The sequence below is a fragment of the Crocodylus siamensis genome, chromosome 11 (assembly GCF_052110815.1).
Source record: "Crocodylus siamensis isolate JL-2025a chromosome 11, ASM5211081v1, whole genome shotgun sequence".
NCBI classification, from domain to species: Eukaryota; Metazoa; Chordata; order Crocodylia; family Crocodylidae; genus Crocodylus; species Crocodylus siamensis.
In genome coordinates, this window is record NC_143405.1 from 16,015,195 (window position 1) to 16,029,794 (window position 14,600).

The following is a 14,600-nucleotide window of genomic DNA, read 5'->3' on the forward strand; positions in this document are numbered from 1 at the left end:
GTTACTATTTAGAACATAGAGAAAAGGAAAAAGTATCTCATAGTGTCTGAGTAAGATGCATGACAACAGATCTACAAATAAGTGTCCTCAAAACCTCTTTTTAGTTTGGTTCAAACAATGCTTCAAAAAAATGACTCATTCAACACAATTGCCATTATTTAAAGACAATAAGGTCAGCCACGCACAAATTTAGAGTACGCTTCTTCTCAAATGGTTTAGAGTAACTCCTTACCCCCTCCTCCAAGCCATAATTAAAGAATGATACACAACAAAGCAAACTTAACTCTTAGCAAATTTAAAGCAATAAGAAGTCACCTACCCTGTGAGGACCACAACAAAATCCATCACATTCCAGCCATTTCGGAGGTAAGAGCCTTTATGAAAAACAAACCCCAGAGCGATGATTTTTATACCAGCTTCAAAACAAAATATTCCAATAAAGTACGGCTCAGTGTCATCCTGCAAATAAGAGAAGAAAAAAAATACAACCCATCAGGACACATGCAGGAAAAAAAAACATTTCTGTGTTGGCTTCAAGTTCTGTGCAACCAACAATAAGACATTCAACTTGCAAGGCCTCCTACAATTTCTTGCTTACAGGGAAATCCATGTGTTTTTATGTTTACTAGATCTGAGTTTAAAAGTATTCTTAAATATTCCAGTGTTCTCTATATGGAATTTTGAATGTTTAGGAAACTTTCATTTTCTTTTGTTATGAACATCTGAGCATGCAAGCTTTAGAAGCCAAAATTCTCATAAAAAAAAGAATTTAAGATTAAATATTTACCAAAAGCAAAATTTCAAATTTGAGATTTAATTGTAATATGAGAAGTTCTTTTGATGTTACTTAAGTCCATAAGCCATCTAGTTTGGAAACAGAAATAAAAGCTTAAGACCCACCCAACCAGACAGTACAGCCTGGATCGTGAACGGGGATTGACAATTATTGGCAAATGAACTACTGATTGCAACTTATTCCTGGAGAAAGATGTAAATACTTCTAATTGTGAAATAATTTGAGAATTATGACCCGAGAATAAATAATTGATTTTCACAACTTTAAGGCAAATGCAACCAAAATTATTCATTGTTAATTTTTTATCTGTATTGGATTTTGAAGTACCTCCCCACTTCTTGCACTATAATTTCTCTGCCTTTCATCAAAATAATGTATTCCTTCAGTTGTTCCTCATTACCCTTCTCTTCCTTGTCTCCATTACCTAAAAACTGTCCCTCATTTATTTTTCTTTGACTCAACACCCGACTCAAAATTCCCATTCACTTTATTTGGAGTTTTGCCCCATCTAGCACCACAAGACTGAAATCTTTACAGGGAGTTGGTTGATGGATTTAAACTTTACGCTGTCAGTTCATGGGTGGGGACCATTTTTATTCTTTTTTTTTTATTCAACACTACATATATATTTGTGGCATTGCCGATACTGAATCTTAATCTAGTGATTCTAAAATCTTATGCAACTGCTAGAAGCTTACTGCCTGTTCCCAAAGGTGTACGTAGTTCAGTTTGAGAAACTCTGAACTCATCTGTATATCAGAACATTATCTTCGATGTGAAACAGAAATGACTGGTGCTGGAATTAAGACACAAGCCAGGAGTTAGAAAAAGGGAACAAAAGTAAAAACATTCGTATAGGCTATACAACTGTCCCACTTTCTGAGTGGGTTAGGCCCACGCTGCTTTGTGCATTTTAGTGCCTAAAATGCACAAAGATTTTAATGGGAATGAGACACCAAAACACCTATAAAAATCTGGGTCCTGGATACCTAAGAATCTTTGTACCACTGACTTTGAACAAATTTAATGCTCCTAAGTCTTTAAGGGAGTTTAAAACATTGTATCCAGTGGGCACATCTACACATTCATTAATGTGCCACGGTTACTGCGCATTCAGTTTAGTATCCGTCATGTCAGGTACTAAATGCACCGTAATCAGCACTACTGTGCATTAGCACAGATGAACACGTTTTAAGTGACATTAATGTGCATTACTAAATCTACTGCACATTAACATGGTTTTTGCCAGCTGTGCTAATGATTAGCAAAATTAGTCGTCTGCGCATTCTCTCAAGTAGACATGCCCAGCGAGTGAGGTTCCTGCCCAGTGCAGTGCCATCAAACCCTAGTGCAGTTCCACTGGGGGTAAAATCTGACTCGGTATATTCTGGGGGAGGAACAATAGCACTTTAGGACTGAAAGATAAAAAATAAGGAAGTGAATTTAATACAAAAATGGACTTTGCAAGCCTGGCAATTCTGGCTCAGGTATCCAACCCAACCCCTCCATATGTGCTCACACTTTGTATATTGTACATACTACAAAAAGCCTTGTTCTTACCAAAGGAGGAGGAGGGGAAAATACCCCTCCAAAGCAGACATACACAACAGCTACAAAAGCAGCATTAGCATGCACCCACATTCAGCAAACTTTTCATAACAATCTGCGGCCAACGCATTATTCACTTAAGAAATTTGCAAATCTTTGGAAACAGCAATTACACCTAAAAAAAAAAAAAATCCTGAAACTCTCAAACTTGTATGCAGCACCCTCCCCATCCTTTACCCATAAAGAAATAATCCACACACAGATGGCTGTTCAGATCCTGTTGTTAAGGGCATTGAATGTTTCAAGTTTTGAAGGAATCTCAAGCTTCTACATGATAAGACCTGTTCAGCTGCAGTTTCCCCCATCACAATTAAGGGATTTGGAGACTCAAACCCAATGGAAATAAAAGGTATTAACCATTTATATCCTCTAGGATTAGACTGAAGACATAATATGTGATTTTTACCCCGGGGTTCCCTCCTCCCCACTTTAACTGCTTTCGTAATTTGAGAAAGAGCAGACTAGACAGAAGTTATGCTCCCTGCCCATCCCTTCTCTGCAGCCTTTACCTCTTCCAGCCCCCACTGCACCCTACAAATTATTCCCCCTTTAAAGCAGATAGCCCATGATTCCTTTGCTGTAGTGTATATGCGTTTTCCTTCTTTTACTTGAGAACCACCTCACAAGCTCTCCCACCCACCTAGCAATACGAGAAAATACTGACATCCCCCCTTTGCAAGTAGGGGATGCAGACTGCAAAATCCTCAGCATGAGAAATTATGATTTAAAGAAACATCCTTCTAACCAACTCTCTCCAACAGGAGCTATGCTTGTCTGAGGAAAAGAAACCAAGATGGAGGACAAGTCATTCCCAAGATGTGAATGAGCTTTGACCCATGTAAGTGGAAAAAGCAGGATGCACAATCATCTGGGAGTCACAATGGGGACACAAGGAATAAAGTTGCTATGTCACTCCTTCTTTGTGCAGCAGGGACAGGGGGTCACAAATGACCCTCCCTGTATGTCCCTTTGGGCTTAGTCCTTTCTTCTCTCAGAAGAAAGGGCTTCCTTTTCTAAAACCTAGCAAATAAATAACATCTTCTTGCTCTTCAAGCATGTCCCATGACCGCCTTCAAAATCTGAATTCCACATGCCTCACTACTTTGGAGACTGCCATCCTAAATTTTCCCCAATACAAAATCTCTTCCACCCACTTCCTCCAACAAAATCTCCAAACTGGTACTGCCCTGACTGCTTCCTCATGAGCAGGAAGCCATATATACATATATATGTATGTATATGTATATATAATTTACTACAGGTCACATGTTTAATGAGCCATGTGCCCTTCTGATCATAAGGCCTAGTTTAAAGGGACCAGAGCTCAGAAGAGATGCACTAGGCTGGAATGTCTGAATGTACTTCAGGAATTTATGGAATAAGTTGCCAAACAGGGAGGGGAAGACATAAGTCCTTGGCAGCTCCAGTGACAGAAAAAGATTCAAAAATAGGGTAATATACTTGCTTTAAAAAAAAAGAAAGAAAATAAAGCATCAGGACTGGGTTAAACTGCTGGAAGTTGCTTTCTCCAAGCTCACTGTCATCAAATGCCACAGGGTCAGTCTAATGAGACCTCTCTCTTGCTCCTATCTGACAACAGGAATGCTGCTGTCACTCAAGGAGAAGTCTTCAGGTCATCATGCAGCCCCAGTTAATCAGCCTTTCCCCCATGAGATGACAATCCACTACGAGCATCTGTATAAGCTCTGCCAGCAGGCTGCTAATTATGGCTGCAATCAGGCTTGAGATTGGGCCAGACCCTTTTAAGAAATAAAATTTCAAATGGGAAAACATTTATGATTCTGGAAATGGTTTCCCATTTGAAGTGTTATTTCATTACTATTCCAAGTCTACTGCCTATATCTTTCCTGGGGCTTAGGATGACACACCTAATAGGTTTGCGTATGTTGGCAAACCAGAGCTTTGTTCAAACAGAGGTTAAGGTGAACAGCTCACATATGACTGCATTGAGCACCTGTGGCTCGGATAAAGAATGAAATCCATTAGCCAAGGGAAATAGCTGTCATGCTGAATAATTAGGAAATTGCCTATGCCCCTCCTCCATGTCAAAAACATCCAGGAAAGCCAACCTTTTAGAGTCTTAAAGCAGTACGCAAAGCTCAAAATACAGAAAGTTCTTGCATCTTAAAACAGAATAGGGACCAGAGGTAGGCAAGAAATAGCTTCCCGGTCTTGCAAAAAATAGTTAATTAAACAACAACAACAAAAACTTTCACATTGCATGCTGGGATAAATTCAAAACTTTAACCCTGTCATGAAAAAAAACAGGGAGACCAATCCGACCTCGGGATTAGCAAAGCCCAGCGGACAGGGCACGCAGCTGTCCTGCTACATTTGAGGTGACTACAGTAAGCGGACGGCTACTGGAGGTAAGAGAAAGATCTTTCCTGTTTGAGTTGTTCCACTTTGCATAAATCATTGCATATGTATTGGCCAAAGAAAGAGAAACTACTGCTCAGCAGTTAGGACACTCAGCTACAGTATGAGAGAACCAGGTTCAAGTCTCTTCTCCAATAAATATTTGATTCCTAGAACAAAGTGAAACAACTACAACAAGAAAGATATGAGAGGACCCCTATGCCAGTCTAGCCAACAGCTCAAGAGTGGGGGCATTCACCTGCTGTACAAGACAGTTAGCTGTAAGTCTCTTGTCTGAATCAGGAAAAGTAGCAGCCTGAACCCAGATCACCCATGCCTCAGCTGTGCCCCTCACCCACTTGGCCTAGTAGTTATTCAGGGGTAGATTGCATCAGAAATACCATCTTTAAACAATAAAAAACATTTCTGATGAAAGATTTTCTAGAACACGAACAATCCTGCACAAACATTTTGGTTTTGACAAATCAATATTTCCCAACAAAAAAAATTTTGTTGGAAAATTTCCAACCAGTGGACATTGGTTCCAACCAGTGTGGACAATATTAACACTGAAGCCCATGTGCCAGACAGGAGAGTGGAGTATACCAGAGAGCAAATCAATGTGTTATGCCCAAAAGAGCCTGCAAAGGCTACATAGAGAAGCATAACAAGTAAGAATTACATCTTGCCACCATGCAACTGCCTCCAGTTTTTGCATGCCATTTGCATGGCAGAAACACAAATTGTATGCAGTCAATAGAAGACATCAGGGAAGATCCTTCATGTCCACATTATTCCATTTTTTTGAAAAGCTTTAGTTATGCTGAAATGTTGCACATTGTCACAGAGTGGGGCCTAGGAGCGGCCGTGATCCCTCTAGCACCCCCCTACCGTGTCAAATAGGTGATCCAGCACCCTATTTTCTCACCCGCCACATCTTGCTGGTATATATAAGTTTCTATGGGAGGCTGCCTTTGATCCCCTTGTATACGGTGTTATGCTGATACTATCCCCCGTTCCGTATGGAGTGATCCGGTGCACCCCAGCCTTATGGGCAGTGCGTGCCTCCTACCTCCCCTTCAGCACGCCCCAAGCCTCGCAGCTCTTCTGGACGTTATCTGGTCCAATTCCTTTCTGCGCCCTGCCTAGCGCCCCTGGGCTTGTCATGCAACCGGCGCCCCGAGCCTGTCACACAACCAGCACCCCTGGGCTTGGCACGCAACCGGCGCCCCTGCTCTAACGCCCCTGAGCTTGTCACACAACCGGCACCCCTCTATTCGTTAGCCCTCTCGGGCTTACTGATAGTACTCCTCCCAATTGGGCTCAGGCGGCCTGAGCCTTACCTGGCCCCTTTGACCCCTCGGGGTCCCCACCACTGGGAAGCCCCTCGGGGATCCTTCTCAGTCTGCACCCCTCCTGGGGTTTCTATCAATAGTATACTCCCACTCCTGGGGCTTCGCTCAATACTTGCCCTCACCTGGGTTTCTCTCTGTAGGCGCCCTCTCGTGGGGCTTCCCTCAAGTACGCGCCCGCTCCTGGGGCTTCCCTCTGCCCTCTTCGGGCTCTCTGTAATCGCGGACTCGCCCTCTCCAGGCTCGTCTCTCTAGTAGCACCCACCCTGGGCTTCTCTTCGTGTGGCTCTCCCCTTGGAGCCTAACACGAGCCCCTGCGGGCTTCTCACTGGTGCTCCTTGCCAGTGGGGCTCAGGTGGCCTCAGCCATGCCTGGCCCCAAAATCCTCTTTGCCCTTCTCAGGGCTGGGGTCTTGCACCCCAACTACGGTGCCCTCACCAGCACTGTGCCCCTCCCCAGGGCTGAGGTAGTACACCCCGCAATGGAGCACCACACTCCAGTGCTGGGAGCACCCCCACTCTACTGGGGCACTCCTAAATGAGGCCTCCTCTGTCCCCTCATAGCCTCACCCGGTCCTCCGGTGTAACAGTAATGAAACAGAACCATAAGCCAAACGGCTGTAACACAACAACAAGCCTCCTGGCTATAACATAGGATTTAAGCTCACTTGGCTCTCTTGCAATGACCTCCCCGTCAGGGTTCTTTCCACCCTCACCATGGTGTAGCCACTTGGGTTATCAGGCTGCAACAATCGGCTCTGCTCTGCTTGACTCTACTGCAGAGCTCCCACACCTCAGGCTACCAGAAGCGAACTGCTGCTAGGCTTCAGCCTGGGTTTTTTATAAAGGCCAGGCCCTGTCCCCTTCTGGTCACCTGGGCTCCCCTGGAGATTGGCAGCTGCCCTTATTCATTCATAGGAACAGGGCACCTAAGTGCCCCTGTGACACACATGTAAATGCCAATCTGTGCACAATTATTTCTTCCCATGTGTTGTATAAAGATTTGTGACCGTGGATGAGTAATGCAGCCAAAGACAGCACAGTCAGCTGAGCCGGTGGTGGTAGTAGAAACTGGCATCCCTCTAAACTGAGAATAACTATAGCTAGGTGGAAATCTGGCCCAGAAGCTATTCCACCTATATAAGCATCTAAAACTTCGCTTTCAGTTGCCCAAAACTTACGCATCTCCCTCAGGAAACCAGTCCCACTCCACCTGTCCCATTCTCTCAAATTGCAACCTAGTGCATTCCCAGAGGATAATTCATTTCCCCCTTCCAGAATCATGTAGGTCTTCCCATCTGAGAATGGGCAACAGGCAGTCTTATGTTCCAGAAGGTAATTTTATTCATTCCAGGAATATGCACGTGCCTCTTCCAGTTTCGCAATGAGCAGAGCTATGGCAAACTTACATCACGTCAACATCCAATTTGATCCAACTTGCTAAGAATGGAGGCATCATGTTGTGATCCAGCTAACTCAGAGGGGACATCTATCAGTGCCTCTAACAGATTGATAGTACAAACTGCTATATATAAAGGAGAAACTGAGATGCCTGCCCACCTTTTGACCAATAGCTTAATGATGACAGCATTTGCCCACGAGGTGGGAGACCAAGAATCTATAGACAAACTTGTATTTCCTGCTTCCCAGGACAGTAGCCAAATACTCAGGCCTTAGGCTAGTCAAAACTGACAGCATCGTCTACCTCTCCAGTTAAAACTGGACCACTGGGAAACAAGGAATGCAACTGTTACAGGACCAGAAAGACCCCAAGCAAAATGGACTGTGACTTATCCCTGAAGGACCGTGACTCCCTAATGCGCAGCAAGGTAGGCACTGCCATGGGAGGGAAACCTGGCTTCTGGATCCTGTTCCCAATATATTCCTTAAACATTTTATCTAATAACTTTAATGCAATATGCACAAAGAATCCTAAGAGGAAGAACTAGCAGTCAGGACTCCTCTAGCTATTGCCCTAACCATTATGTTACAACACGCCCCCTTGCACTGTTTGTTATTTTATATTCAACAATCACCGATTATAAAACAGAAATGCTCTGGGCAGCAGGGACCAGAACAGGACTCCACTCCTAAAGGGCTATGCCTCTCCTCACTGCATGAGAATGACACTCTCATTTGCTCTGCATCTGGCTCTGTGACTTTTGCACTCCTCGTTGACCAATGGCCCAACTACAACAAGAAGAGTGGGACATGCTCTCATCTGGGCCCTTCCGAGTGAGGTCAGCCTAAAATCCACATCCCCCAGTTCCTGAACAGGTGTGGCTTAACCATGAAGCTATCTGACTGAAGATGTGTGATACCACCATGATGCTTTACCTTTGTATAATACAGCCTCTGCACATAGATTTTCTCCAGATAAGGAATTAAGTATTAATGTGCATTCCCAGGTGGAACCGGATCACAACAGATTGAAATGAAGTTAAATGCTGAGGTGGCCATATTGGATCGTCTTTGAGTACATGCAGTAGTAGCCTCGGTCTGCTCACCTAGCAATCTATTCAGGACAAGATGGTGGAGCATAAGGATATTCGGCACCTCAGCAGAATCGTAGCTGTTGTGCATGATGAAATTGTGTGCAGTTATTTAGATGCTTAAAGTTGCATACCAGGCATTTAGATCTCTTTGACATGGAATAAGATCTGTGCCTTTATTTTTAGAACCAAAAAAATATACATCTTAACCAAAAAACAAAGAAATCCTGTAAAACTTTTTGCAATTCTTCCCCCACTCCCCCCTTCACCTTTTTGACCAGCTCTAGAAACTGAACTCATGCTGCACAAGGATCCACTGGACTTTCAGATAACTGGCCAGCCATTTTATCTCTTTATAGTATCATCTCTCTCTCACATTCCCCAGAAAGTGGTGACACGCAAATCAAGCTTCTTGGAATCTGTCATCACGCAATGGCTACCACTCTCATTTGGATTTTTTTAAATTCATTTATTCATTTTTAGTAAACACAGGCAAAGCCCTAAGTCATTAAACCAAAAGGACCAATTTCTAGTCCTAATGAAGTCAAAAGTAGAACTCCTGCTGATTTGAATGGAATTAGGGTATGTTCCAATGTATGTGAAAATTACTGGGATTTTTCCCACTCAGCAGTTTATTGTGGATTCTTACCATTTTCAAAATGAAATAATTTACACTTTACATGGGAAAGAGGAAAGTGTTTTGGAGCTGTTGAAAGTCAACAGAAAATATTTCTCATTAGCGACACTGGGGTTTTTTTGCAGCACACTTTGAAGACAGAAATATCATATGAAATTAAAGCAACACACAGCCAATCTTTATTATGACTCTAGTAGTGCTACAGGGAAAATGGCCTTATCAGGGCTGGCTGAGAGACACTGCTTTAGAATGCCACTGAGTCATAGGCCTGGGGGTGAATTCTTACCTCAGCAATAGGAAGAACTGGCAGTGGGGTAGGAAGGAACTGGGTGTGCTTCATGTCACTCAGCGGTGACTTTTCTGACTCAGTAAAAGAGTAACACTGACAGGAAATGAAAGGAGCCCTTACAAGACAGCATCTGTGAGACACAGCTTTAAAGGATAGAGTTAAAGCAATACAGGAAGGGACCAGAAAAGAAATTCTCCAACCTTCAGATTCTGGGTGCAGGACTCTCCCCCACCCACATCCCCTCCTGTTGAATCTGGAGAATGATAGTGGTACACACCGGATTTGCTAACAGTGATGCTTGTGGCTTGAAATAATCCAGCATTGAAGTGTTTGAGGGTCAGGATTGATTATGAAGCCATTTTGTTCACTCAAACTTGTAATGATCACAGAAGAAAAAGGTACTAGTCCTTGGTCTGTGCAGAGGCAAAACTCCCTTTGAAGTCATAACTCCTGCATCCCAGCCTATGCATTAATCAGAAAACCATCCTTCCCCAATTAAGACATATTAAGACCCATTATAATATACTGCCATATAACGGTAAAAAGATTGAGCATTATATATACACAAATGCAAGTTCCCACTTTTACTTTCCACTCTTAAACAAAAGATATTTTATAGCGGAAAAAAGAATATATATTAAATTAGGAGACTCGTGGGCACCACCAAGATACATTCACTCAAGCAAGGGGTGCAAAATAAATGACTGGAGAGACATGTCCATTCCTAGCACCTATTATTTTATAACTTGTATTAAAGAATAACTTGGCTCTTGAACCTTGCCCAGTGCCATAGACTATTTTGGAGACTAAAAGCTGCAGAGATTAGGAAACAATGGAACCGGGGCTCCTTAATTTCTCAGTTTTTGGCTTTAAATCTAATCTTATTTTAGTCTACATAATTTAATTGATACATGTAAAACACATGTAGATTCAGATTTAGCCTCAAACCAAGCAAGCAAAAATTTCCATTCATTCTGGCCTGGAAGATGTTCCAATTTGTTAAAAGAAACAAAAAATAAACCAAATATTGCTTTTATCCCCCCTAGAGTGATGACAAATGAAAGAACCATTTTGAAGTTATTCTTGTTTTTGCTTCTGAAATAAGGTAATTGGACTCATTACCATAAAGCCTGCTGGTAAATTATTTTTCTTTGTAAAACTGTTTTCTTTTTGGTAAGAACATAATATTGTCTAATCCAATAAATTTCCATTGAAGAGTTTCCAGTATCCCTCAGTAAGAAGATAATACGAAGTATACAGAATGCCAAAAGGTTACTATATGCTACAACTTCCTGGGAAAACACCCAAGAGGGTCATTCAATTCTACATATAGTCCTAAAGACGTTAGAATTCCCTTTCTACCTTAGTCTCTAACAGCTTGAGTTTTCTGGTCTTCAAAGCATGCTGTAACATCTGGTTTTTTCCTGCTTTGACTCTAAGAAGAGAAGTTGGGCCGGCTGGTGTGGTGCAGAATTCTGCTGGAGATGGTCTGAGGAGTTGCAACCAGTTTTGGGTCAGATTTGTGTAGCCATGAGGTTGTTTGATAAGATGTAGTTTTAAAGTTAAGGACACCCAGAACACTGGGTGGTTGGGTGCTCACTTTCCAAAGATGAGAGAAAAATCTAAATAAATGAAACTCACCAGTCTCTCCGACATGGGTGTCTTGTCTCCATCTGGTAGATGCTGCTCCAAAGCAAGCACAATACAGTTGGCTATAATGGTGGCTAAAATCATGTATTCAAATGGAGTGGGGGACAATGGTTAAAGAAAACATCTTTAAACACTTGCAGATGTTGATCATTCAAATCCCATTCATGCACTATGGAGACCCTGTGGTTAAGGCCTCACTCCTTTCTAACAAGGCTTCAGGAGATTTTAGGTTAGATCTTAGGAAGAACTACTTCACGGTAAGGGTGGCCAGAGCCTGGAACAGGCTTCCCAGAGAGGTGGTGCTCTCACCTTCCCTGGAGATCTTCAAGAGGAGACTGGATAGGCACCTGGCTGGGGTCTTGTGACCCCTGCCACCCCCAGTGCTCCTTCCTGCCCATGGCGGGGGGTCGGACTCAATGATCTAGCTAGGTCCCTTCCAACTCATTGATTCTACGATTTTTAACAAACAAACAGAAAAAAAAAAAGGTCACACTGGTTGTTTGAAAATATAGATTGATGGGGTTTTCCCTTCTACAAATTGAGGCGGTTTTAAACTTCCCCTCAGAGCCAAGGAGTTTGGCTTTTAAATAGGACTAAGGCACTTAAAAGTGTCCCAAAATGGACAGTAAAATTAGATGTCCTTGGCTGAAATATTGCTCAGCGATGCCACATAATTGAAATCATGAGTGTTGTATAAATAAGTAATAGTTTGGAAATCAAGGTTTCGGAGTCCAAAACGTGAACTGCAATTCCAGCTTACAGTGAACAATATTTTCAGTGTACCCTATAGGGTTGTATGGCCGCTGAAGGGAAAACGTTTACTAATTACACATCATAGTGACACCAACTGTGAATACATCTTCCCCCTTCGCTCTCTCTTCCGACGCGCACATGGGCATATCCCTGCCTGACCCCAGAACTAAACGGTAGCTCAAGGAGGTGAACGAGATTTTCAGCACCTTGGAAAGCGCTAGGCACCGACTACTGGTTTTGCCAATTTTGTTGCAATAGCGTTGCTGGATCCAAGCTGCTGAACTCCCCCCAAACACCTTGGCAGGGAGATGGAGAGGGCTGGGGGCTGCACCTAGGCATGCACAAAATGCGATGTTATAACTGCCACTGGGGTTTTGCTGTTTGTGTATTCAAAAACTTCATTGCAGCTGCCCCGAGGTAGGCAGACAGGGAAGCAAAGCGATTTTTGCGCTCTTATAATATTACACAGGGAAATCAGTGTGGAAAATGTACGCTCTCCAAATGGATTGATCTCCCCTTATTACAACCCCCACCCCTCAAAGTTAATGCTGTGGAGGAGTGAACAGGAACTGGACTCGGTGGCAGTTGGAAATGTTGCTAGGAGGCTGTGAAGAGGCCTTGCTGCTGTTAGCCGAGGATTAATAGGCGTGTGTGATTTCAAATGAAAAGAAAACAACAAGCTCCCCTGAGATCCCCAGTGCAACGTACTCCTGCTGGTGCACATTATCCAATACACGCACACACACACCCTGGCAACCTCCCACTAATCTTAGAGGAAGAACCTGGCTCCCTTTGCCAAGGTTTTGGATCCCTGCTGCATGCATCACCACCGAAGCAGAGTCCCCTTCAGAGGCAGATCTCTGCAGATCACTTGGCCAGGGAGCTGGTTCTGAGATTAAAAGCATCTGCCCCTTTCACAACACAGTGATGTGTCTCTTCATTTACTGCCTCACTCTCCCCCCACAATATATATATCTATATCGATATCTCGACGTAGATATATAGAGATACCTATATAGAGATATCGATATAGATATATATAAAGGCACTACCCCCTTCAGCTCTCCTGACCAAGGGTGTTTGTGGTACCCAATTCAAAATGACAAGGGCTAATGTCAATTCTACATGAGGCAGTATGGGCAAGGTGGTGTACTGAAAATAAAACACACACACACACACACAGGCTGCAACAATTGTGTATGGAGTGTCAGTAAGGGTACCTTGAGACTGCTGGTGTCCCTGGACTAATGCAGCTTGCCTGCCAAGGTGTCACCATTTTACCCCACATTTCCTCCCCCCTCGGAGGAGCGGAAAGGTTACGCTCCGTACAGAAGAGCCGCAATTTACCCCGGGTGTCCTCTCGGATTCAACGGCACGAAATACAAACACAGGCGCTCGCCTGCTGTAGGCGTCCGCATCTCTGGATGCGCGCACACCCACACCCACAGAGGGAAATGCCTGTCATTTCACACACACGCACATTACAGGACTCACGCGCCCCGGTCGTGGAGAACCGCAGGGTTTTATTTCCCCACACGCGCAGAGCCATCTCCGCCCATCCCTGGAGCTGCACCATCCCCGCACACACACTCACACACGCACACCGGGGCACACCCTCGCTCACCGCCCGGGCACCCAGGCGGGCCCGTCCTGCCCGCCACAGACCCCCCAGAAAGGATATGGCCACTCCGTTATTCGCTTGGCGTATTTCCGTATAACGTTATCTTCGCTGAAGATGAAGAGGGATCTGTTGACGGTGAAGCAGTTCTGCTTGACGGGGATGGGGTTGTAGAGAGCCATGGTCCGGGCTCGCTGAGCCATGGACTGCTTGTAGACCCTCTGGCCGGGCTGGGGGCCGCCTTGCCGGCTGCTGCCCCGGCCGGCCCCGGCCGGACCCCCGCCTCCATAGCGGCTGGGCAGCTCCTCTCCGAAGCGAGCCATCGCGGCGAGGCGCAGAGCCGGGCGCTGCAATCCCCAGTGGCGGCCGAGGCTGGGGGAAGACGCATCCCAGCGCCCCGGGCTCCCCCTCCCGCCGCTCAGCTCCCGGCGCGGCCGCCTTCCCCGCGGCTGGCCCGCATGGCTCCGCCGGCAGCGCCCAGCGCCCGGCCCCCGCCCTCCGGCCGGCGCGCCCGGGCAAGCCGGAGTCACTCCGCAGCCGCTCGAATGGGAGCGCTCGGCGCCGCCGCGTGTGAACCCGCGCCCCTATAAGAGCGCAGCCCCGTGACTGCCCGCAGCCAATCCGCGGCGCCCGCTCCGCCCGGCCCGGAGACCCCCCGGGACTGCCCCGGCGGAGCCCCCCCGCGCCGTCCCGGGCCAGCCGCGCGGCTCGGCCAGCGCGGGCGGCGCCGGGGGTGAAGTCCTGCTCCCGCGGCCTCAGCGCCGCTGGGGAGCTGGGCAAGGGCCCGCGGGCCGCCGGGAGCTGCGCTCGGCTCTCCCCGCCTCGCTGGGGGAAGTGGGTGGGGGGTCATTTGAGCCAGAAAACGTGTTGGTGGGGCTCTGCCTCGACACCGCCCGGTTCCCAGCCCCTTCCATTTGCAGCGACTACCTTTCCTCACCCTTGGCTTGAATGAGTCCTGTGGACAACCGGGTGTCTCCAATGCCGTATTTAGGAATAGCACCCTTTTGTCCAAGAGACCCTTAGTCCC

At 45.6% G+C, this 14,600-nt stretch overlaps 1 protein-coding gene across 2 annotated transcripts in view; it reads right to left on the reverse strand.

Moving 5' to 3' along the window:
* The window catches only part of CACNA1B (calcium voltage-gated channel subunit alpha1 B), a 470,294-nt gene extending 456,275 nt beyond the window's left edge, over nucleotides 1–14,019 (reverse strand). The window contains exons 1-3 of one of the 2 annotated variants that reach the window (XM_090021362.1): nucleotides 13,637–14,019; nucleotides 11,194–11,299; nucleotides 320–459 (exon numbers count right to left, since the gene is read on the reverse strand). In XM_090021362.1, coding sequence (XP_089877488.1) covers nucleotides 320–459; nucleotides 11,194–11,299; nucleotides 13,637–13,896 — 506 coding nt within the window. In that variant the 5' untranslated portion in view covers nucleotides 13,897–14,019. Of the gene's footprint in view, nucleotides 1–319; nucleotides 460–11,193; nucleotides 11,300–13,636 lie in introns of those variants that run through there. The other variant, XM_090021361.1, reaches the window with a different exon arrangement.
* Between the last annotated feature and the right edge of the window lie 581 nt (nucleotides 14,020–14,600).